The 24,003-nt window shown below is 32.7% G+C and overlaps 1 protein-coding gene across 3 annotated transcripts in view; it reads right to left on the bottom strand.

Annotated features, from left to right (window-relative positions):
- Dip-C (dipeptidase C) overlaps positions 1 to 24,003 on the bottom strand; it is a 149,243-nt gene that overhangs the window by 88,032 nt on the left and 37,208 nt on the right. For 2 of the 3 annotated variants that reach the window (XM_089098427.1, XM_089098428.1), the window contains exons 4-6: positions 22,786 to 22,833; positions 12,585 to 12,691; positions 122 to 2,216 (exon numbers count right to left, since the gene is read on the bottom strand). In XM_089098427.1, the coding sequence (XP_088954553.1) occupies positions 191 to 2,216; positions 12,585 to 12,691; positions 22,786 to 22,833 (2,181 nt within the window). In that variant the 3' untranslated portion in view covers positions 122 to 190. Of the gene's footprint in view, positions 1 to 121; positions 2,217 to 12,584; positions 12,692 to 22,785; positions 22,834 to 24,003 lie in introns of those variants that run through there. The other variant, XM_089098429.1, reaches the window with a different exon arrangement.

The raw sequence follows: 24,003 nt of genomic DNA, 5'->3' as shown, positions 1-24,003 counted from the left end.
ATTCCTTCAATTGATTCTTCTTCTCTACTTTATCATTATTTTCCCATTTTAGTCAGTCAACAGAAACACTTTTTTGTCCTGCCCGTGATCCTTAAATACACACAAAAGACAAAAATAAGAACGATCCGTTATTCGTTTATTCAAGAAACCGATTAAATATATTAAAACTAAACTGAACGACATAACCGGATTACCAACCTCCATCATCTGATGATTTAACGATATGACGGCCAATACAACTTTTAAAAAGCAAATTCGACCTCAAATATCTTTTCATTAAAACCGATTTATATTTGAGACGGAATAAATCATCATAAGGAATGGAGATCACCTGGAACCCCATCAACTCTAACTGTCTAACCTTCATCATCTGAGTACCCATCAACTCTCCTTTTGTATTATAATGTTCAGGAACGTGAATTAGCACAGCTGTTGCTTCGCTATTGTCTTTTTTGTACCCAAAACGAGAAAAAGGCTCCACCTCTTGCTTATGGAGCAACAAATCAATGGAGTAAAACAATGGTAAATTAGCAGGCGTAAACATAACACTTATACCCAATGCACCATGGCAAACTTGGTTAAAGTCATGCTTCACCAAATTTGCCATTTTAACAATTCTACCATCCAGCTTCTGATCACTTGAGAGCGTTGAAGGAAGTTTAGGGCCTCTATAGGATGGACATTCAATAGTAAGAGCTACATCAAGAAGCTGCAATGTAGACAGAGCTTCTGTTTTACGCTTTCCAAAAACCATCTGAAGTCGATCAAGAAAAAAGGGGGATAATACCTGGGGCAAAAAATTTAAAGGGTATCTTCCAAGGTACAGGCAACTAATAAGCATATCTACCATCACATCAGGTGGGCACTGGACAAACTTTTTATCAAGTAGTTCCTCAACTACAGACCAGAACTTACCATCAACAGGATCATAATTTAATTCACCAAAGGACTTCACAACTGTTTCAAGTGCTCTTATGGAGAGTCTGTGTTGGTTTTTGATGAAGAATTCGTATGATCTTTCTAATATCACAGTGTTGTAAACACGCTGTTTTCTGCACCAATTTAAGGAGGCAATTAGAAAGCTTTCGTCAGAAATTGGACAGTTTTTTAAATATTTACTTAAAACACTCTCTAGATCTTGGCCATAGAAATTCAATTTAGTAAAGTAGTTGTACATTTGGGTCATCCTTTCTTCATTTAGAGAGTGAATATTCAGTTTAAGCCAGCCAGCAAACTCAGTACATATCTTTCTACAGCCAAGATTAAGATTTGAATATATTGAAAGAATCTCCACAATTTGTTTGACGCTAAATCCCCCAAGTAATTCAATAGCTCTGCATTCAAGGATATAGCAAACCATTTTTCGACTGCTCCTAAGATGTGACAACATATTAAATAGACTTGACAAATTATTGTTACTTATTTCAGCTCGTCGCTCCGAAAGACACCTCCATAGCATGTCAGGTGAAGATTCAAAGTCTGGAAGACGTCCTTGTGAAGCAATATCTGCAAAATATTTCACAATCTCCGGTATTTGATTTATACTAAATTTACATTCATTAACCCTCAAAAGGACTTCACCGCATAATCTTAAGCGATATGGACCAATATCGTATGGGAAAGATTGTCTCGATACGAGTTTTAAAGCACCAACTAACACATCACTATCTTTGGATACCAGAATTATTTCAAACAGCTGATTCAAAATTGCTGATTCAATGAATGAGTCAACGCGGCTCACTGTATTCTGCACATTTAATTTATTATTTCTGTACCCAAAATCAATTCCTAACTGAGCAATAGCGTTGAGAACTTGAAGGGCCACGGGAGCAGTAACTTTATCAAACTCAGTTAGGCTCAGCACTTTGAATACTCCTGAGTAGGATTTGCACTTCCGAATTTCGTTAATAAGTTCATCATCCGAAATTGTAGGCTTATTATGAGACAACACTGGTAATTCATAAGCTTCACCCTTATTCTCCATCAAAAGAAGAATATTATTTGTCTTTCTAAAAACCAGTGGCAATTCCTGAATCAACGTCCCTTCTTGAGCAAGGATAGTGCTTTTACCAAACTTTTGATCACTACTCAGTCTTCTCAGAGACGTTATTTGAACTCTTGTTGGGTGAGAGAAAAGTGGACGACCTTGAAGACATTGACGATGACCTTGAATTTGAATAGCATTCCACCCCTTCGTTGAAACAACTTTGCTTTCCCTACACAAAAAAATATCAGACAAATAAAGTAAAAAAATGCAACAAATGGGAACATGGAACAGAAATGACTGCTTACAGAAAATTTCATTCTCTAGTATTTTTATTAGGGGACTTTTATGCCCAGGTTGGTACAAATAGGGATAGATGGCTCTTTAAAGGATAGGGATAGATGGGTCTCCCAACTATAGCACTTATAATCTCTCACGTCAAAGAGAACACTGGCATTTATGAAGTCAATGCCCATTTCTTAATTGAAATTTCTTTTTTAGCAAGAAATCATGTTAGAACACCTAAGAATTTGAGAGATATATGCAAAAATGAACACAAAACCTGACAGAGAAGAATATATATTAACAGCTTCTGAGACAAATACGACGCGCAGTTTTTTTTTGTTTTTGTTTTTTTTAGAAATCACAAGGCAACAGCGGATTTGAGCTGTTAAAATTAGGTTTAATTAGCCTACAACCAGTAACCAGCAATGCAAATACGAAAACAGAATCCCGAATTCCGTTTATGTTGAAAAAGTCAATGAATCTCAGCATCAGCCGTTATTTTTTAATCGACATATCCGCGGAAAACATTATCCTTCACATATCGAGTTATATGGATACACTTAGCGGTACAGGGAATTTCATTTAATCCACACTGTCACTCCTGAAAATAATATAATTCATTCCTTGTCCAATGACGTAATAAATTTCCTATAAAAGGCTGGGCTCTATCCTCAGGGTGTTTGGCCCCTTCTAGTTCTTTATACCCCCCTCCTCCATTTATACTAATGACAATGCTTTATCAACATCCAAACACAAAACTTGGGTAGATAAAGTATAGCTTGAATACAAACTAGTAGCATCAAGGGTAAAAATTGGGTAAGGACTTGACATATCCACGCCCTACCAATTCAAGCAACCAAATAAGCTCTTAACCTTGAATACCAAAGAGGTTGTATGTTGATACAAGTACAACGATAATTAAACCTCATATCTCTTTATGACAAGACGTTTTGAACAGGCGGGTCAAAGAGAATTGGGAATGAATTGCAACATTGTATACATAGCATGGGCAAGACCAAATATTGAATAAATAGGAGGCAAATAGCACAAAAAACTGTTAAGCAGAAATCACGATACAACACAAATGAGAGAGCCAACCAGCCAGGGAAGTGGCTTCCACAAACGGAATGAAACTCAAATTTCCCATTAATCAACAGACAGGAGTCTCCCGTTACACCCTATCCTAAATACAATTCAGACAAGAATTGGATCTTCTTCTGAGTGAATCAAACATTTTGAGAATAGTAACATACAGAAGAGCATTTACTAAATGACAGGTAATTTAAGTTTTGTTGGTAGGGAGCTGGAGGAGCACCTTTTTTAATGTTCTTATGGCACTGGCTTGTATACTATGCTGCACGTTAGCAGAGATGTCGGTTTTTCAGAAGTGCAGTGTTTGTATTTTGTCAGATTTTTTTTTCTGTTTGTGAATTAAGAAACCTAAACAGAGCTCTTTCTTTAAAAGCTCCCCCACTGCCGTAATCTACAGTACTTTAATAGATACATAGATTTATTCACACGAAAGTTCTATTGGGTAACGGTGACTTACAAAAGAAAAAGCGAAAAAAAAAAAAAATACAACAACAAATCGGAAACTAAAAAAAAAGTTCATTCAAGAAAATCAACACGATGCCTCGTCCTTACCCGGACGAACTTTCAAATATTATTTATGTCTAAGTAACACCTACTTTTAAAATTTTCCAAAATCCTATCTCTCTCCCCGACCTCCCTACCAAATATTTCCAGGCGTGTCCCTCATTTTCTTATATTCCCCTAAAAAATGATACAAAGACTCATCCATCTCTCCACAAATAGGGCAACTGTTAGGCCCATCCTTCAGTCTATAGTATCTTTTTTGTAAATTTATAGCACTTTTTATGCTAAAGTCTAAAAGAATATTATTGTCAGTTTTGTTACAAATAATTCCAAAAAAGTCATCATGCCAAATCATCATTCTTGCAAATCTTAAAATGTGAAACATTCAATAGTTAAAATCGAGTTATAATTTCGTAGCTGTCACGCCCAAAGAGTGCATCTGACATTTTCACACTTCCGAGAAAATTGTCAAAAAGCGTTGGTTCAGCTGTTTTGATAGAGCAAAGCAGCTGGGCAAATAAGAGCAGGAAGTACAGCGTGTAGTTAAAGCTATATTGCCATCCGGTTTTTGGAAATTCTCAGAGGTGTAGAAACATCAGACTTGATCTTTGGGCTATACAGAGATGATCTAGAACCATAACAAGCTCTATATCGATTTTAACTCAGAAGTTCTTTCGAAGTAAAAATAATCCAGATCCATTGAAAAGCAAGCAACCACCCAGCTGCCTATGTGACTGAGAAAAAACAACAACAAAAAACAATACCTTACAATCATGAAAACACCCAAATCTCACGTCTCGATTAATTCTTCTTAGTCTAGCCTTGTATCAAAGGCAAGACAAGGGCAAGACAAAGGCAAGCCTTGGCAAAGGCAAGGTATCAAAAATACAAAAGTTAAATGTTTTGTTTTATTGTAACAATCCAAAATTCCGAAAAATCCAAATATTCTTTCCGAGACCTCAACTCGATTGTCTTCAGTGCAAAAAAAAAAAAAAAAAAAAAAAAAAAAAAAAAAAAAAAAAAAAAAACTCAAATATGGAATGAAAACGAAACCCAAATAAAAGACAAACCTTGGACCCCAAAAGTCACCTTTTTGCAGCCTGTTGGTGCATATTGTGTGACTGTTTTTTTTTAAGTTTGACTTTTTATATTGTTTTGTAGATTTTATTCTATGTTTTAATTTTCTTCTTTTTGAAGTGAAGACGACTGAACGGACGTCTAGGCTGAAATATTTTCACTGAATTATGGCTTTATTTTCCTGAAAGCTTTTCCTTGTTTATATCCCCGGTATTTTTTCTTGTGTCATATCTAGTCAGTGCGATCTCATAATTTATTTATGACATAACAACATCAATATTGAGTCTTACCCAACGCAAGATTTTTACACTTTGAGTTGCATTCAAATAGTTGCAAAACTATATTTTAGCCTTTCTCGACTGTTTTCTTTCTAGGGATTGTAAAAAAAAAAAATAATTCGATTAAATAGGCCAATAAGACGAGCATATAGGGCTCAAGGGTAAAAAAAATATTTTCAAACACTGAATACGGATCATTTTCTTTTCAGAAAGTCAATTTCATAAAGCTAAAATGTAGGTAATTACGCTTCCATATAATAAAGAAAGGAAAAAAGAAAGAAAGAAAAGAATAACAAAATAGTGAAACAAAGAAAGAAATAATAAAAAAAGGGAACAAATTCACGATACAATTTTCCGTTTTTCTGTCTAGAAAAAAAAATCAATATGAAAAAGTTTTCAAACACTGAATACCGATCATTTTTTTTTTTTTTCAGAAAGTCAATTTCATCAAGATAAAATGTAGGTTTACGCTTCCTAATAATAAAGAAAGGAAATAAAGAAAGATAACAAGAAAAAACGAAACAAAGAAATAAGGAAAGAAAGGAACAATAAAGAAAGGGAGCAAATTCACTATACAATTTTCTGTCTGTCGACCAAATTTTCCTTCTTAGGTTAATAATTGAGAAGTGCCTGAATTAAATCAGGTTTCGTATTAAATCAGGAGTTAAGCAGGGTTGTTTTCTATCCCCCCTTGTATAGATCATTTAGATGGATTTTGTCTCAAGAAGCACAGGAAAGGCAATGGGAGACCACGGAATCAAATGGGGAGGAAAAAATTTCCTGGACTTAGATTATTCTGAGGATTTAAGCATGCTAGATGAAATTATGAGCAAAATGAATGAACTTTTAGAGGTTTTGCGAGTTCAAGGTACAAGAATAGGCTTAAAAATAAATGCTGAGATGACTAAGCTACTTAGGCTATGAATAAGTTAAGATGATAAGGTGACGTTGGGTAAAGAAAGGATTGATCAGGCGGATAGCTTCACTTACCTTAGTAGTATTATTAGCAAAGACAGTGGTGTTTTTTCACAGTTAAAAAAAAAAGTTCGGAAGAATAGGAAGATCAGTCTGTAAACCAAGATAAGAATATTGGAAGCTACAGTGATGACATTGGTCAAATATGGCTCTGAAGCATGGGCGCTCCGAAAAGCTGATGAAGAATTGCTAAATGTTTTCCAGAGAAATTGCCTGCGGATTGTTCTGGGTACCCAGGTAACTGACCGTATTTCAAATAGTAGGCTGTACGAAAAGTGTGATTCAATCCCGCTTTCTAGGGCTATAATGAGAGAAAGGTTGAGATGGCTAGGGCACGTTATGCGGATGAAGGATGAAAAATTACCAAAGATTGTCCTTTTCGGCCAACCGTCTAGGGCTAAACAGAAAGCAGGTCGTCCGCAGCTGGTTTGGGAGGGAGGATGTCATAAGGAAAGATTTCAAGGAAATGGAAACTCCCTGAGAGGATGTAAAGAGGGAGGCTTTGAATAGATCGGGATGGAGGAGGAGCGTGCGTAGCTGTATTGGCCTCAGGCGGCTTGGTGCTGCGGTGAGTGGTTAGTAGTAGTAGTAACAACAAAAAAACGGTTATATCCTTAGAGCCTTTGGTAATCATATTATCTTATAATACTAAACAGTCATAGAGCAGGGTAGTATCACACTTTCGTCAGTGTTGCCACTCATAACCGTAAATTAAATATACAAAACTAATTTGTTAAATCTGACAATGCTTTTTGCTCGTAAGTACTCAAACATTAAAAGTCTATTCATTCACAAAGACAACGACACTTTGAGATTAAAGCTACACCTTCTTAGGCTATTTGGTCCCATATGCTTTTAGCTAATTTTTTGCTGAGTTTTAATCCACGTTTTTTTGTTTTTTTTAATTTGGCCCCCAGTAATACTAAAAAATACTAATACAAAAAATATGGGGTTCTTTTTCTTTCAAAATTGAATTCCGGATAAGTTTTTTCTAAGATAGCCTACATTTAACTTTTTGAGATATATATAAGTTAAAAAATTACTCTTTTTCAAGAAGAATACAAAAGATATCCCTACAAAATTAATCGAACCTAACAGGAGAAATTATTTCAATGGTTTGTGCCCCGTAGTAACAAAGTGGGGTAAGGACAACACAATTTACCTGTTTATCCAAACAAGTAAGGAGCTGGGAAAATATCATAAAGTGAGAATAACAAAAAAGTGGTATAAAAAAAACAACAATACAATCACAAGAACAATTCTTGCTGAACAACAACTTTGGTGAAACCGAAAAGGCGTTTTTCGCTGTCCCTCTTGCGATTTGAGATTGCAAGTGGCAGAATTCTGCTGCATCACGAAAACAGCTTTTGCTTATCAACAGTTTCGATAAAACTGAAAATCACGGAAAATGAAGTTTGGATCAAAAACTAAGCAGTAGTTTCAAATTGTCATGCACACAACCTCCACTTCGTAGCTGTCTCCACTTCTAAAACAGCTCAATTCTTCATAAGATGAGGCACCTAAACTGTATCTGATCAATTCTGTCTGTAGCAGAGTTTCCTTTTAACAACTACCTCTAAAGTAAGCAAAGAAATTTTGCTAGGTGATTATACTAGGTGAATTAACTAGGTGAACTAAATAAGTGAATTACTAGGTGATATACTAGGTGATTACTAGGTGTAAAGAAATTTTACTAGGTGATTATAGTAACGCAATAAGAGGTTGAAGAGTAATAGAATTTGAGTTAAGTAATTGGCTTTTTTCATTATTAAAAATAATAATTTTCTTCCAGTCACAAGGGTTTCAGTAAAAAATTGACGGTGAATTAACAGAATCCATCACCAGCTTTTACTTTTGTGAGTCAATTTGACCAGCAATTATTGAACAATGAGTTTTCTGTTTGACCTTTGGAACTATTTTCTGACGGAGAGATTTATTAATAAAAGGAATGGAAACGGCTTGTTGACTACCAATCTTGATTTAAATTATTTGCTTCAAAGGCTTCTTCTACACATGGGAAGCTGTTTAAATCAAAATTAACGATATTGCAGACAAATATGTCCAGAAGCTGTTAAGAGTAAATGGAAAAGCGACTTGCAGTCGTCAATTGCAAAAATCGTTGTTATTTTAAACAACGGTGCGTGACCACGTAAAAGGTGACTCGAAAATTATTGAGTTCGGGTTTATTTTACAACACCCATCTTCCTCTCCAGACCTTACCCCAACAGAGTACCATCCTTTCTGTTCTTTCATAAAACTTTTTGATTGAAAAACTTTCATTTCTGAAGAACAAATCCGACAGACTCTCAAAATTTTCTTCAAGCCTGAACCAACCGAACCAGTCCGAACTAACTCATTGAGCAATGGTAAAAGGTCACGTACAATACAGATACATAATTTCGTCAAAATTCTGGGAGGAGGGCAAAGTTGGAACCAATTTTCTAAAATCATGTGAAAATAGCAGTAAAAGCTAAAACGAACCTTTTGGTACCATAAAGGTATTAATTAGTACTATAAAAGTACAAAGGTATTTGTAGTACTATAAAGGTAAATATGTATTAAAAAAAACTGATCTGTTTCTGTTGATGCTTGAATTATGTAGGTTTATCTTAGTGTTGACAAGATTTTGGAAGAAACTAAATTTCAGCTGGGGGGGGGGGGGGGAGAGGGCAACCGAGGTCTAGGAGGGGCAGTTGCTACCCCCCCCCCTGATAAAATAGCCACAAATACACGATAAGTGAGGTTTATTATAACTCGATTATATAATTTTGTTAGTCGCAAAACAAATGTCAATTAAAAATGGAGGTAACTTGTGTTTCAACCGTAAATATAAGCCATTTCATACGTGTTATTTTTTTCAAGTTAATTCTTATACAACATAAAGACAGCAATCTTGAGCTACATGAATATAAGGTTAATATGAAAAATAAATTTCTGAGATAATATTAAAATAAACAAATAAATATTAAAACACCTCAATCATAGTTAACACCTCCCCATTCTGTTTTATAGAAAGGTTACATCTTGGGTAAATTAATTGCATAAAGATTTTAATCAGTATGATTTAAGGGCCCAAAGCAAGTTTTCGGGGCCCGTACCTTCTCTCCAGTCCATTCTTTTATAAAAAGGTGAACACATTACAGATTGTTGAAATCTAAGTCATACTTCGATTTTCAATCTGTGTGATTGAAGGTCTCAAAGCGTTGCTCTCGGCCCATGTCAAGAATCTTCGATCTGTGTGATTTCAAGGCAAAAAGGAGGCCTTTGGACCGATGCCAGAGAGATACAGTGATGCAGATTCTGCCCTAGTTCTAGATAAAACAATGAGCCATTAAACTCATACTCATTAAGTGACTAATTAGGGGATTAACTCGTTCATAAATTAATCAATAGTTGATTAAATGTCAATTGGTAGAAGTCATTAAGATTGAAGCAAGCCCGTCTATAATAAAAAATGAAATAAAAAACTAGGAACATGTTTCGCAAATTGTGTTTGAATACAACAGAAGTGGGTATTCATGGGGTTCTAAGCCATTGAAGATAGTGGGGGACGGGGGTGTATATAGCTCAGGGTGTTTTTTTCACAGTTAAAAAAAAGTTTGAAAGAATAGGAAGATAAGTCTGCAAACCAAGATTAGAATATTAGAAGCTACAGTGATGACAGTGGTCAAATATGGCTCTGAAGCATGGGCGCTCAGAAAAGCGGATGAACATTTGCTAGATGTTTTCCAGACAAAATTGGCAATGGATTGTTCTGGGTACCCAGCTTACTGACCGTATTTCAAACAGTATGCTGTACGAAAAGTGTGGTTCAATCCCGCTTTCTAGGGCTATAATGAGAGAAACTCTGAGATGGCTAGGCAGTTGCGTTGGCCTCAGGCGGCTTGGTGCCACGGTGAGTTGTTAGTAGTAGTAGTAGTAGTAATACTCGCTTGACTTCAGGATTAAAGAAGCTATACTTCCTTCTGGGCATCAGAAAACCTACTCAATCAGATAACAATGGTATTCTGGAGGAATACTTGTATCAATTAACCGTCGTATAACATCATGTGGGTGTTTTCAGCATAACATTTAGCTGGGTGTTACGGATATTTACCATAATAAGATAAAAGTCTAATATCAAAATACATTAAGCATATATTTCACATATATTTATTTTCTATTTTACTGAATTTGGACTTTCGATTTCTTTGGTTTTTGTTACAAATATGCAAGCTAATATTGAAATACAAAGGCAGAAAATCATTATGCAGTTTCTCCCACCGCGACTGCTACAACCCCTTTTCTACTTTTAAATAACATTAACTATTGTTATTAATAAAACCTATTAGTCATCATTATTACTATTAAAACATACAAACACTAAGTCAATTAATGCCAAACTAAAGTTAAACTGAAAATAGAAACTAAGAAAAATGAAGATTAAAACTGAAACTGAAAATCAGCAGAAATTAGCTTACGTGAAATCTAAACTATGAATAATGAATTCAAATATAAAATGAACAGGTACTGCAGAGAATGATGAAGCCAAATATGAAACGAACGAAAACTGGGACAAGTAAGATAGGCGTTCCAGCTACCCAAAGAGTATAGTATAATTTGAATTTTATCAAAAACAAAATATGATTTTTCTTTATTTTTTTTAAATAACGGCACTCGTAATATTCGTATATTTCATTTTCCATTATATTTCACCATATTCATCATAACATTCACAATCCATTACTACTCAAACCTCAGTTTTATTTTTATTTTTTTTTAATGTCCAGCCTGTTTGGAACAAATCCATTTGGCTGTATCAATTTGTTTTACTTCTATTTTTATTATTTATTTTATAGGTTATTTATTTTCATTTATATATCAAATCCTTTATCAAATATTTGAATTAGTAGATTAGTAGTTACGTGGACTTTCACGCGGGTTTTCATTTTATTTAATTTTTTCGTTTATTTCATTTATTTATATGATTGTTAAAAATAAAAGTTTGAAACTTGAATTATCATTTTAATAGGTTTTTTTCACCAATGCTTCCTATTTCAATCTATTCGTTTCAAGTATATAGAAAATCAATTTGTTAAATACAAATTTCAATTCAAGCAAATTGTGTAGTTTGCAGTAAAGTAGGAATGACTCTGGTCTTTCTGGGACGGAAAAACCATACTTATTTGGGGTAAAATTTTTGGGGTAAAAGAAACTTATTTGGGGTATAAATTTTCAACATGATACACTGGTGCCAATGTATTAAGTTTTATAGTTTTTTCACACTACGTCGTAGAACCTTTCACACTAGCATAATTCAAAACTCGACCTTACGTTACATAATCTTACCAAGCAAACTTTGTCTGTAACATAGGTAGTGGCAAATAGATCAAAGCTCTAAACAGAATTTTACGTACCTTAAAGTACCAAGAACATCAAAATGAAAAAATTGCTTGCTCCCTTAGGTCTGAATACCAAGAATAAATATCTTGGGAGATTTTTTCGTTTTGTTTTTACAATTTAGAAGAGAAAAAACAATTAGTTCGTTATAAAGATTTTGTAAATGGTGTATAAAACTGATATTTTTGATTGAATTAACTATTTAATTAGGTATTAATTTTAAATTAACTTATTCTATGTTTATTCATTTATTCAATTTAGTATAACAGATAATACTATATAAATTAATATATCAAGGTCTATTATTCAATGAAACTTCAATTAATGTAAGGTCTACAGTCCAGACGAAATAAAAACGTCTCAGCCAAGGACTCGTACAAGCAATAATGAAAGACTTTTTTTTTAGATTTTTTTCCCAGAAATAGGCGTAAAAGAAAACTGCTACAGCAGGCGTTGAGTCGTTTAATCATTCAGTGTTTTTTGTGGTTGTTATTTACTGAGATCTGATTTTTTTTCCAGCCAATCAAAATTAAGAGCAGAATTCTTACAGAAAAAAAAACACAGTAATTCTTTATCTATAAATTCAATAAGCATACAATAAGGAAAACAAGCACACAATAGTATAAATTCAAAAGACAGAGAACTTTTTTATCTTAGATTTTGTGATCTTATGTGGGGCAGATATGTAATCTGATGTGATCCGAAGGATGTGTGACAGAATTGAAAAAGATAATGTGAAAGACTCCAAACTCACCTTTTTGCATTATGGTATAGAATCATTAGCACATTCTCACTAGATTGTAAAATAAACTAAGGCAATAAAAAGATGACCGAATTAACTAACAAAAATAATGAATATTATTTTATAAATTAACTAAATAAATTAATATCCGATATATTTTATTTAATTAATTAAATTAGTAATTTCTTAATAATTAATTTATTTACTAGTAGAAATAATTAATAATAAAAAAATTATACATAAAATATTAAAGGTAAAAAATAATTACCATTCCGACATCTCAGGAAACAAGATTTCTTTGTCAACATTAAAGTTCTCTATCCCTTCAAACTCAGCTCCTTTGTAGAACAGGTTGCTATCGGAGTTAACTCCATTCTAGAAAGAAAGCACATGCATGTCATAGAGTCAACACTTTACAATATTTAAAAAACTATTTTAAGTACTTCTTCAAGATCTCAAAAACCAAATTCCAAAAAATTCCAACAAATTTATTAACATAAACGACACTCAACCTGACATCAAATTGCACTAAAGCAAAAAACAAAGCAAAAAACAATGCTTTGAAAAGCAATCAATTGGATATTATTCATGTATCTAGGGAATTAAATTTTTTAATTAAATTAAATTAAATTAATTAAAATTAAATCCTTTTTAATTAAAAATAAATTAAATCCTTTTTAATTAAATTAAAAAGGAGCAATATCAAAACTTGAAACAAACAACAATTATTACGTATACGTGGGGGGTTTCCCTGTCCTCAAACCTCGCTCTTCGCGATAAAGTTTTTTAGTATATAAAAAAAATAACTTCTTATTAATCTAATTAACCTTTTTTGTCTTTTAGAAGTCGTTCTTAAACAATTGGAACAAAAAGTCAAACTTTAGCGTAAAGAGTGAGATATTGAGGAGGGGAAAACCCCCCTCATATAAGTAGTAATTTCTTTTAGTTTTAAGTTTTGATGTTGTTCCTTATTTACAGTTGAAAAAACTTGTTTTTTATTTAATTTCTAGTCGGTTTACAAATGAAACTGAGAAATTTGCCTCCATGGAGAATTCCTTTCCCTGGCGGGAACTCCCTCCATGGAGAGTTTCTCCAACGTAAATCATCCCCCTTCCCCGTCAGTAAAATTCCCCCAGACAATTCTCTTCTCGCTAAAAATTCCCCCCGGAAGGTTTCTTGCGTACGACTCCGGCAGAAAATTTTTCCTTAGCACTTCAATTTTCAATTGTTTTTCAAATCATGCCGATAACCCCCCTCCATGGAAAAATTATTTCCTCAAATCCCTCCCCCTCAGTAAAAAGTTGCTCCAGCAGAAAATTCCCCTGGAGAATTTATCCCGTGGAAAACTCCCGCATTGAATAATTCCACCGTGGAAAATACTCCCCCCCCCACCTTCTGAAAGATTCTCTAGACAATTTTCAGCCCGTTGAAAATTTTCCCCCACTTTAAAATTTCCCCTGAAAAGTCAAGCCCTCAAAAATTTCCCATTCCACGGAAAATTCTCCCCGTGTAAATTCTCTCCAGCTGAAATTCACCCCTCCCCTTCAAAAAAAAAATGTCTGTATGTTTCCCAGTAACAAATACTATACGTAAACAATGGACAAATCTCATGACTTACAGACATTTTCCCCAGGGACTGTGGGGGGTCATGTTATCTTCAAAAGCATAGTTACTGGATCTTTTGACTATGTAGGACAAAATGGCTTATGTCACATTTCAATTGGGCGACTTGGGGAAAAAGGCTATGGGAGGGGGATAGTTGCCCTCCAGTCTTTTTGGTCGCTTAAAAAGGACACTAAAACTCTTAATTTCTGTTTGAATAAGGCTGTTCCCGATATTCTAGTACTATTGGTTTGGTACCACCAATGAAAAAAATAATAATAAACAAACACGCATCCGATCTTTGATCTTTCTTCTGGCAAAAATACAAAATTTCTCATTTTTGCAGATTAGAGCATATAACCTCTAAAGCATGGTTCTGTGATATGCTGAATTTGGTGATGTGACTTTCATTAAGATTAATTGACTTTCAGGGGATGTTTCTTCCATTGTTCGAATATCAGGCAAAATTTCTCAGGCTTGCAGACAGATTTTGATTGGTAACACTAAACTTAATAGATTTTATATATTTAAAATCAGCATAATAAGCCGATGTAATTGATGTATCTATTGATATAAAAACTCCGTCTTTTAGAGTTTCGGTTACTATTGAGCCGCGTCGCTCCTTACTTACAACTCGTTACCATACACTGTTTGATAGATTTACCAGCTTGATTTAAACTCATCAAATAAAAAAATGAGGGAGTAACAACAATAGTAATAAAAAAAATAAAAAGTAAAATAGGAGAAAAACTTAAAATTACGGAAAAAATAAACACGAACTAAATGAAAAAATAATAGAAATCAGTATATCAGCCAAAAACATCTCTCAAACCTTCAAGATTACCAAATTCATGAAAAACAAACAACTTTTTTATATGATTTCTATAGTTGGGGCACACTTCTTTACCGGTTAACGAGCCTTTTTGGGTGAATAATAAAATGTAATATTTTATCTGTATTTCATGACGAATAAATTTTATCTTATCTTAAAGTTTGACGACAGAATCTAGAAGCGAATTTCAAACTGACACTCTTATTTGTCTGGTCACATGGCTTGCTCTTGTTGTCCAGTCAATAACTGAGTCAAACTCAAAATGAGCAAAAATTAACATGAGTAGGGCTGACAACCCCCATGCCTTCTCAAGACCAGAACATAATTTGCAGTTTACTGAAAAAAGAAAAACAAATGACCGTGGATTGTCAGTTTAATATAAATATTCTGATATTTATTCCTTAAAGTCTTTTTTTTATTTATTAAAATCAAAAAGTGAAAACATTTAAAATGCGTTTTGTTTTCAGTAACGTGGTGCAGTTTATGTTCTGGTCTTTAGAAGGCATGGGGGATATTAGACCTACTAACGTTAATTTCTGCTAGTGTTGAGTTTGACTCGGTTATTTAATGTAATTAGTTTTGAGCTTGGAAGATTATTTTACTTTATTTCTGCTCATTTTTGGTTCAACGGAGCTTTTTACTTTTCTTTGAAAAACTTGTCTTGTGGAAAACGTTATTAATTAGTTTTTGTTCGTTTTTATTGACATAGCCTTTTTCATGGGAAAATAAATAAAAATTTATACTTTTTTATTTTTTTTCTATAAGAATGCAAATTTTGGCTTTCTATTTGTATGTTGGAGAAGCTTTTTAAACAATTTTTGTGGTAATTCCGTTATTTAATGTAGTTTCTGTTCGTTTTGGGTTTAATTTATTAATAGATGGCGATTTGTGGTAGTTTTGAGCTTGGAACATTATTTGACTTTATTTCTGCTCATTTGTGGTTCAACGGAGCACCTTACATTTCTTTGAAAAACTTGTCTTGTGGACAAGTTTTTGTTCACAAGAGTACTGTTTAATTTAGGTGTATACCTCCTCAAGTTAACCTAAAAATAAAACTTAACACTTTTCCCAAAAAATTCTATCTATACTCTATGACAACCTGGATACACTTACACTTATTTGATTTAGTTAAAATGTAAGAGCAGAAGTAGTAATAGTAGTACCCCGAAAGTTTCAACAAAATATCCCAATTGTTCTTGAGATATTGCTGAGTTGTCTTATTGGCAACCAGCATATACACAGTGCCTTTTCATTTAGTTTAAAAGTAGCATTTAGTTATAAAGCATAATGCTTAATAATGTAAATCGTTCTTGAGATGTTGCTTTGTCACCTTCTTGAAAATATACATGCTCATAGTTCGTTTTGATTTAGTTCACCATCCGCCAAAATATTCCTTGAAAGCTTTTCCTTAATACCCTTAGTTTGCGTAGGAACAACAGTTGTACAGTAGTAGCAGTATGCGCATAGTACCTTTGGTTTCTTCAGTACCCCCTTCAACACACGCTGAAAGTTTCTACTGTACCAACAACCGTTCCTGAACAATTTCTGACGCGTCCTCCTGGCAATATGTGTGGACATAGGGTGTTTCGATGCAATTCAATACAGTTTCTATATGTCCCAAATTTTTAGTCTTAATACCTTTTGTTTTAATAGCAGTAGTCGAAATACCAGCAATAATAGTAGTTGCAGTAGTAATAGTGCCAATAGAATTAATATAAGTAGCCTTAGCTTTAGTAGCAGTAGTCGAAATACCAGCAATAATAGTAGTTGCAGTAGTAATAGTGCCAATAGAATTAATATAAGTAGCCTTAGCTTTAGTAGCATTGGTCGAAATACCAGCAATAATAGTAGTTACAGCAGTAATAGTGCCAATAGAATTAATATAAGTAGCCTTAGCTTTAGTAGCAGTAGTCAAAATACCAGCAATAATAGTAGTTGCAGTAGTAATAGTGCCAATAGAATTAATATAACTAGCCTTAGCTTTAGTAGCAGTAGTCGAAATAACAGCAATAACAGTAGTTGCAGTAGTAATAGTGCCAATAGAATTAATATAAGTAGCCTTAGCTTTAGTAGCAGTAGCCGAAATACCAGCAATAATAGTAGTTGCAGTAGTATTAGTGCCAATAGAATTAATATAAGTAGCCTTAGCTTTAGTAGCAGTAGTCGAAATACCAGCAATAACAGTAGTTGCAGTAGTATTAGTGCCAATAGAATTAATATAAGTAGCCTTAGCTTTAGTGGCAGTAGTCGAAATACCAGCAATAATAGTAGTTGCAGTAGTATTAGTGGCAATAGCTTAGCTTTAGTAGCAGTAGTCGAAATACCAGCAATAATAGTAGTTGCAGTAGCAATAGTGCCAATAGAATTAATATAAGTAGCCTTGGCTTTAGTAGAAGTAGTCAAAATACCAGCAATAATAGTAGTTGTAGTAGTATTAGTGCCAATAGAATTAATATAAGTAGCCTTAGCTTTAGTAGCAGTAGTCGAAATACCAGCAATAATAGTAGCTGCAGCAGTATTAGTGACAATAGAATTAATATAAGTAGCCTTAGCTTTAGTGGCAGTATTCAAAATACCATCAATAATAGTAGTTGCAGTAGTATTAGTACCAATATTATTAATATAACTAGCCTTATCTTTAGTGGCAGTAGTCAAAATACTAGTAATAAAAGTAGTTACAGTTGCATTAGTACCGATAGACTTATTATAACTAGCCTTAGCTTTAGTAGCAGTAGTCGAAATACCAGCAATAATAGTAGATGCAGCAGTATTAGTGCCAATATAATTAATATAAGTAGCCTTAGCTTTAGTAGCAGTAGTCAAAATACAAGCAATAATTGTAGGTGCAGTAGTAATAGTGCCAATAGAATTAATATAAGTAGCCTTATCTTTAGTAGCAGTATTCGAAATACCAGCAATAATAGTAGTTGCAGTAGTAATAGTGCCGATAGAATTAATATAAGTAGCATTAGATTTAGTAGCAGTAGTCGAAATACCAGCAATAATAGTAGTTGCAGTAGTAATAGTGCCAATAGAATTAATATAAGTAGCCTTAGCTTTAGTAGCAGTAGTCGAAATACCAGCAATAATAGTAGCTGCAGCAGTATTAGTGCCAATAGAATTAATATAAGTAGCCTTAGCTTTAGTGGCAGTAGTCGAAATACTAGCAATAATAGTAGTTGCAGTAGTAATAGTGCCAATATAATTAATATAAGTAGCCTTAGCTTTAGTAGCAGTAGTCGAAATACCAGCAATAATAGTAGTTGCAGTAGTATTAGTGCCAATAGAATTAATATAAATAGCCTTAGCTTTAGTAGTCGGAATACCAGCAATAATAGTAGTTGCAGTAGTATTAGTGCCAATAGAATTAACTTAAGTAGCCTTAGCTTTAGTGGCAGTTGTATTAGCAGTAATAATAGTAGCTGTAGTAGTAGTAGTAGCATGAGTAGAAGCAGTAGCATTAAGATGCAAATAATTTCGTTTGGTTAGGGCAACAGCCCCCACAACAAGCCCTGTTACTTTCAACTTCACACAACAAACTGCTCCTACGATAATGCCGATATGCCTTTCTGGCAGCCTGTATACAGACGCCGTGTTGTGATCAAGTTTACCTTCCCCTCTCAAAATTTCCTGAAAATTTCAGCTTCATACCCTGAGGCATATTTGTAATAGCAGTCACAGTAGTAGTTTTAGCATTACAAATGGTTGTATTGATAGTAATAGCACTAGTAGCAGCAGTAGTGTTAACGTATTGCCTTTTGATCAGTTCCCTCTCATCAAGTCCTGAAAGTTCCAACATAATACACTTAGCCCTTGCAATGACATTGCTGACATGTCCTTTTGATAACCCATATGTTTATATACTTCTTGATATTTTCATCTTATTGCTCTTAGCCCTACAAGTAGTTGCAATAGAAGAAGTTGAAACAGTAGTGGTAGTAGCAATAGTAGTAGTAGTAGCAGCAGCAGGAAACGTAGCAATGGTTACAATATTAGTAGCAGTGTGCACATTTTGCCTTTTGGTCAATTGATTTTCCTCTTTAAGAATTCCCCGAAAGTTCCAACTTAATACCCAAATCTATTCTTGATATACGCTCTTTGACAATGTGCAAGCATATAGTGTCTTTCGATGGGGGAGGGGGGGGTTGTGGTTGCCCTTAAATCACTTTTGACTCTTAAAAAGGGCACTCTTACTTCCAATTTCCAATCAGTTGAGCTACATCCAAAGTTTATGCGATCACACATTTCATAAAAACCTCATATTCCCCCAAACCATTGCTCCAGGGCTTTGGTGGCATGTGTCAATTCTGGAGGCATTGTTATATGTTCTTTGGAATATTTTGAACAAATTGGCTACCTCACAATTTCAATCAGATGGGTTTGGGGAAAAGACAGCGTTGGAGGGGGGGGGGGCTTTTTTTATGACCTTTAGACTATTCTGAATAAAAATCTGTCTCAAAATTTCTATTGAATGCTTTTGGGGAAAACAGGAGGTGGGGGGAGGGGAACTTCATGGCAATAAAGAAAAACGTAACGCATTTCTCATCAGGGCGATCATATTGAACCAGAGGTTATAAAATATTGGAAGGCAAAGAGGCTCTAGAACAGATACTTAAACTTCTGGTTTCCTTGTAAATAAATAAAGAGATCGAACGACAGTGAATGGTAACGATTTTAGCTAAAGAAGGGGCCCCTCTCGTTCTCTGCTAAAGTTTGATATACTATCTCAATACCAAGACTAGGTTTTCTATATCCGCTTTAAACAGTTTGATTTCATGTCAAATTATTTGAAAGGCAATTGATAAATAAAATGCTTTCAATTACCAATTGACCCCTCTTATATGTAGAATAAATTTCTATTTTATTTACTTCAAATTATTTGGAAGACAATTGGTAAGTAAAAAGCTTCCAATTACCAATTGGTCCCTCTCATATGTAGAATAGAATTCTATTTTAATTATTTACAATTATTTGGAGGGCAATCGGTAAATAAAATGCTTTCAATTACCAATTAGTCCATTCATATGTAGAATAGCTTTTTATTTAATTAATTTATATATTCCATTTCAAATTATTTGAAAGGCAATTGGCAAATAAGATGCTTCCAATTACCCATTGGCCCCTCTCATATGTAGAATAAATTACTGTTTTATTTATTTTAAATTATTTGGAAGGCAATCGGTAAATAAAATGCTTCCAATTACCAATTGGCCCCTCTCATATGTAGAATAGATTTCTATTTTATTTATTTCAAATTATTTGGAAGGCAATCGGTAAATAAAATGCTCCCAATTACCAATTAGTCCCTCTTAATGTCGAATAACTTTTTATTTAATTAATTTATTAATTCCATTTTAAATTGTTTGAAAGACAATCGGTAAATAAGATGCTTTAGATTACCGATTAGTCCATTGATATGTAGAATAGCTTTTTATTTAATTAATTTATTTATTCCATTTTAAATTATTTGAAAGGCAATTGGTAAATAAGATGCTTCCAATTACCCATTGGCCCCTCACAAATGTAGAATAAATTTCTATTTTATTTATTTCAAATTATTTGGAAGGCAATCGGTAAATAAAATGCTTCCGATTACCAATTGGCCCCTCTCATATGTAGAATAGATTTCTATTTTATTTATTTCAAATTATTTGGAACGCAATCGGTAAATAAAATGCTCTCAATTACCAATTAGTCCCTCTTATATCTCGAATAACTTTTTATTTTATTAATTTATTAATTCCATTTTAAATTGTTTGAAAGGCAATCGGTAAATAAGATGCTTTCAATTACCAATTAGTCCATTCATATGTAGAATAGCTTTTTATTGAATTAATTTATTCATTCCATTTTAAATTATTTGAAAGGCAATTGGTAAATAAGATGCTTCCAATTACCCATTGGCCCCTCTCATATGTAGAATAAATTACTGTTTTATTTATTTTAAATTATTTGGAAGGCAATCGGTAAATAAAATGCTTCCAATTACCAATTGGCCCCTCTCATGTGTAGAATAGATTTCTATTTTACTTATTTCAAATTATTTGGAAGGCAATCGGTAAATAAAATGCTCTCAATTACCAATTAGTCCCTCTTATTTGTTGAATAACTTTTTATTTAATTAATTTATTAATTCCATTTTAAATTTTTTGAAAGGCAATTGGTAAATAAGATGCTTTCAACTACCAATTGGCTCCTCTCACATGTAGAATAGCTTTTTATTTAATTTATTTATTTCATTTCAAATTTTTTGAAAGGCAATCGTCAAATAAAATGCTTCCAATTACCAAGTGGCCCCTCTCATATGTAGAATAAATTCCTATTTTATTTATTTCAAATTATTTGGAAGGCAATCGGTAAATAAACTGCTCTCAATTTCCAATTAGTCCCTCTTATATGTTGAATAACTTTTTATTTAATTAATTTATTAATTCTAATTTAAATTGTTTGAAAGGCAATCGGTAAATAAGATGCTTTCAATTACCAATTGGCCCCTCTCATATGTAGAATAGCTTTTTATTTTATTTATTTATTTCATTTCAAATTTTTTGAAAGGCAATCGTCAAATAAAATGCTTCCAATTACCAAGTGGCCCCTCTCATATGTAGAATAAATTCCTATTTTATTTATTTCAAATTATTTGGAAGGCAATCGGTTAATAAAATGCTTTCAAATACCAATTAGTTCCTCTCATATGTAGAATAGCTTTTTTTTAATTAATTTATTTATTCCATTTTAAATTATTTGAAAGGCAATCGGTAAATAAGATGCTTTCAACTACAAATTTGTAATTGAAATAAATTACTATTTTATTTATTTCAAATTATTTGGAAAGCAATCGGTACATAAAATGCTTCCAATTATCAATTGGCCCCTCTCATATGCAGAATAGATTTCTATTTTGTTTATTTCAAATTATTTGGAAGGCAATCGGTCAATAAAATGCTCCCAATTACCAATTAGTCCTTCTTATATGTCGAATAACTTTTTATTTAATTAATTTATTAATTCCATTTTAAATTGTTTGAAAGGCAATCGGTAAATAAGATGTTTTCAATTACCAATTAGTCCATTCATATGTAGAATAGCTTTTTATTGAATTAATTTATTTATTCCATTTTAAATTATTTGAAAGGCAATTGGAAAATAAGATGCTTCCAATTACCCATTGGCCCCTCTCATATGTAGAATAAATTTCTATTTTATTTATTTCAAATTATTTGGAAGGCAATCGGTAAATAAAATGCTTCCAAGTACCAATTGGCCCCTCTCATGTGTAGAATAGATTTCTATTTTATTTATTTCAAATTATTTGGAAGGCAATCGGTAAATAAACTGCTCTCAATTTCCAATTAGTCCCTCTTATATGTTGAATAACTTTTTATTTAATTAATTTATTAATTCTAATTTAAATTGTTTGAAAGGCAATCGGTAAATAAGATGCTTTCAATTACCAATTGGCCCCTCTCATATGTAGAATAGCTTTTTATTTAATTTATTTATTTCATTTCAAATTTTTTGAAAGGCAATCGTCAAATAAAATGCTTCCAATTACTAAGTGGCCCCTCTCATATGTAGAATAAATTTCTATTTTATTTATTCCAAATTATTTGGAAGGCAATCGGTAAATAAAATGCTTTCAATTACCAATTAGTTCCTCTCATATGTAGAATAGCTTTTTTTTTTTATTTATTTATTTATTCCATTTTAAATTATTTGAAAGGCAATCGGTAAATAAGATGCTTTCAATTACCAATTTGCCCCTCTCATATGTAGGATAGCTTTATATCTAATTAATCAATTTAATTAATTTCAATTATTTGAAAGGCCATTGACAAATAAAATGCTTTCAAATACCAATTGGCCCCTCACATATGTAGGAAAGCTTTTTATTTAATTTATTTATTTCATTTCAAATTTTTTGAAAGGCAATTGGTAAATAAAATGCTTTCAATTACCAATTGGCTCCTCTCATATGTAGAATAACTTTTTATTTAATTAAGTAAGACATAAAAAACAAGAGTATAACACTTACTAGTGTCAACAGTAGATCGGTCTTTTGCTGCGTCAAAACTTCAGCAATCTGAAAATGAAACGCAAATAAGAAAATCGATAACTGAACTGTGAAACACAAAAAGCGTTCAGCTAACAGCTGAACATAAGAATCAATGTAAGAAATAGATAATATAAAAATATATATAAATAATATATGATAATATGCAAACTTATAAAAGCATATTTACAAAATATAAAAGATTATAGTAAAAGCTTCTATTTTTTAGTATTTTAGGTAAATAAAAGCCTAATCTCAAAATTTTTAATTTTATAATCTTAAAGACCTTTATAGCTTTAATTAAAAGTTAACTTATGAATTTCGTAACTTTAATTAAATTAAAAGTTGATTTTAAAAAGAGATTATATCCTAATTATAAAATATCATAATATTGTAAAATATTATATAAAATACCAAAAATATATAATACAAAATATTAAAAAACAACAACCTATATATAGAATAATATAAGAACTGAGTATATGAAATCAAATATGTTTTTTCAAGCATCGTTAGCGGCTAATAATACATGACAATATGTTTTTATAAGTGAATATAAATGTTGACCTGTAGAAACCTGTCGCCAAAGACATTTGCTGTGGAATTTGAAAATAGAGTTCCTAAAGGGATTCGATACCCTACAGGATCACACTACCTCGTCCATTGTAAACTTTTTAAGTTTGTTTGGCCAAACTAATTAGAATTGATTGGACAATCTTACCAAAAACTTGTATATCTATGATAAGAGATCGGAATAAACGACAAAAAACTTAATGCCGACACCCAATTTCCCAGAAATCTTACAAAAACTATTTAACTTCTCTCATTTTGAGGTGGAAATAGAGATATTCAGTTTAACAAAAATTTATATATCATTAAAGAAAGATGAATTTCTTTTTTTTTTCGACTGAACGGAGCAGAATTTATTTTTAGGTTCAGAAAGAGCAGTCCTTTAAAAAATATTAAAGGAAACCGCCAAAAATACACTCAAAAGGAATGTCATTTGATCAACTTGGAAGCTTTAAGGCACCTGTGGTGCAACCCGCTTTGACTGAATTCTTTGACAACACAATTTAACTGCCTTTTCAATAAAATGTAAAAGCCAAACCCATAATTTTCAATAATTTTCAACGATTACTAGTCCCCAGAGAGAATTCACTAATGGGCCTATTGTCTGACAAATTGTTTCATCAAAATAGA

The sequence above is a fragment of the Artemia sp. Qi Xiang Cuo genome, chromosome 12 (assembly GCF_049724085.1).
Source record: "Artemia sp. Qi Xiang Cuo chromosome 12, ASM4972408v1, whole genome shotgun sequence".
In the NCBI taxonomy this organism is placed as follows: Eukaryota; Metazoa; Arthropoda; class Branchiopoda; order Anostraca; family Artemiidae; genus Artemia; species Artemia sp. Qi Xiang Cuo.
The sequence above is the reverse complement of the archived record's forward strand: the minus strand, read 5'-3'. Positions and strand labels throughout refer to the sequence as shown.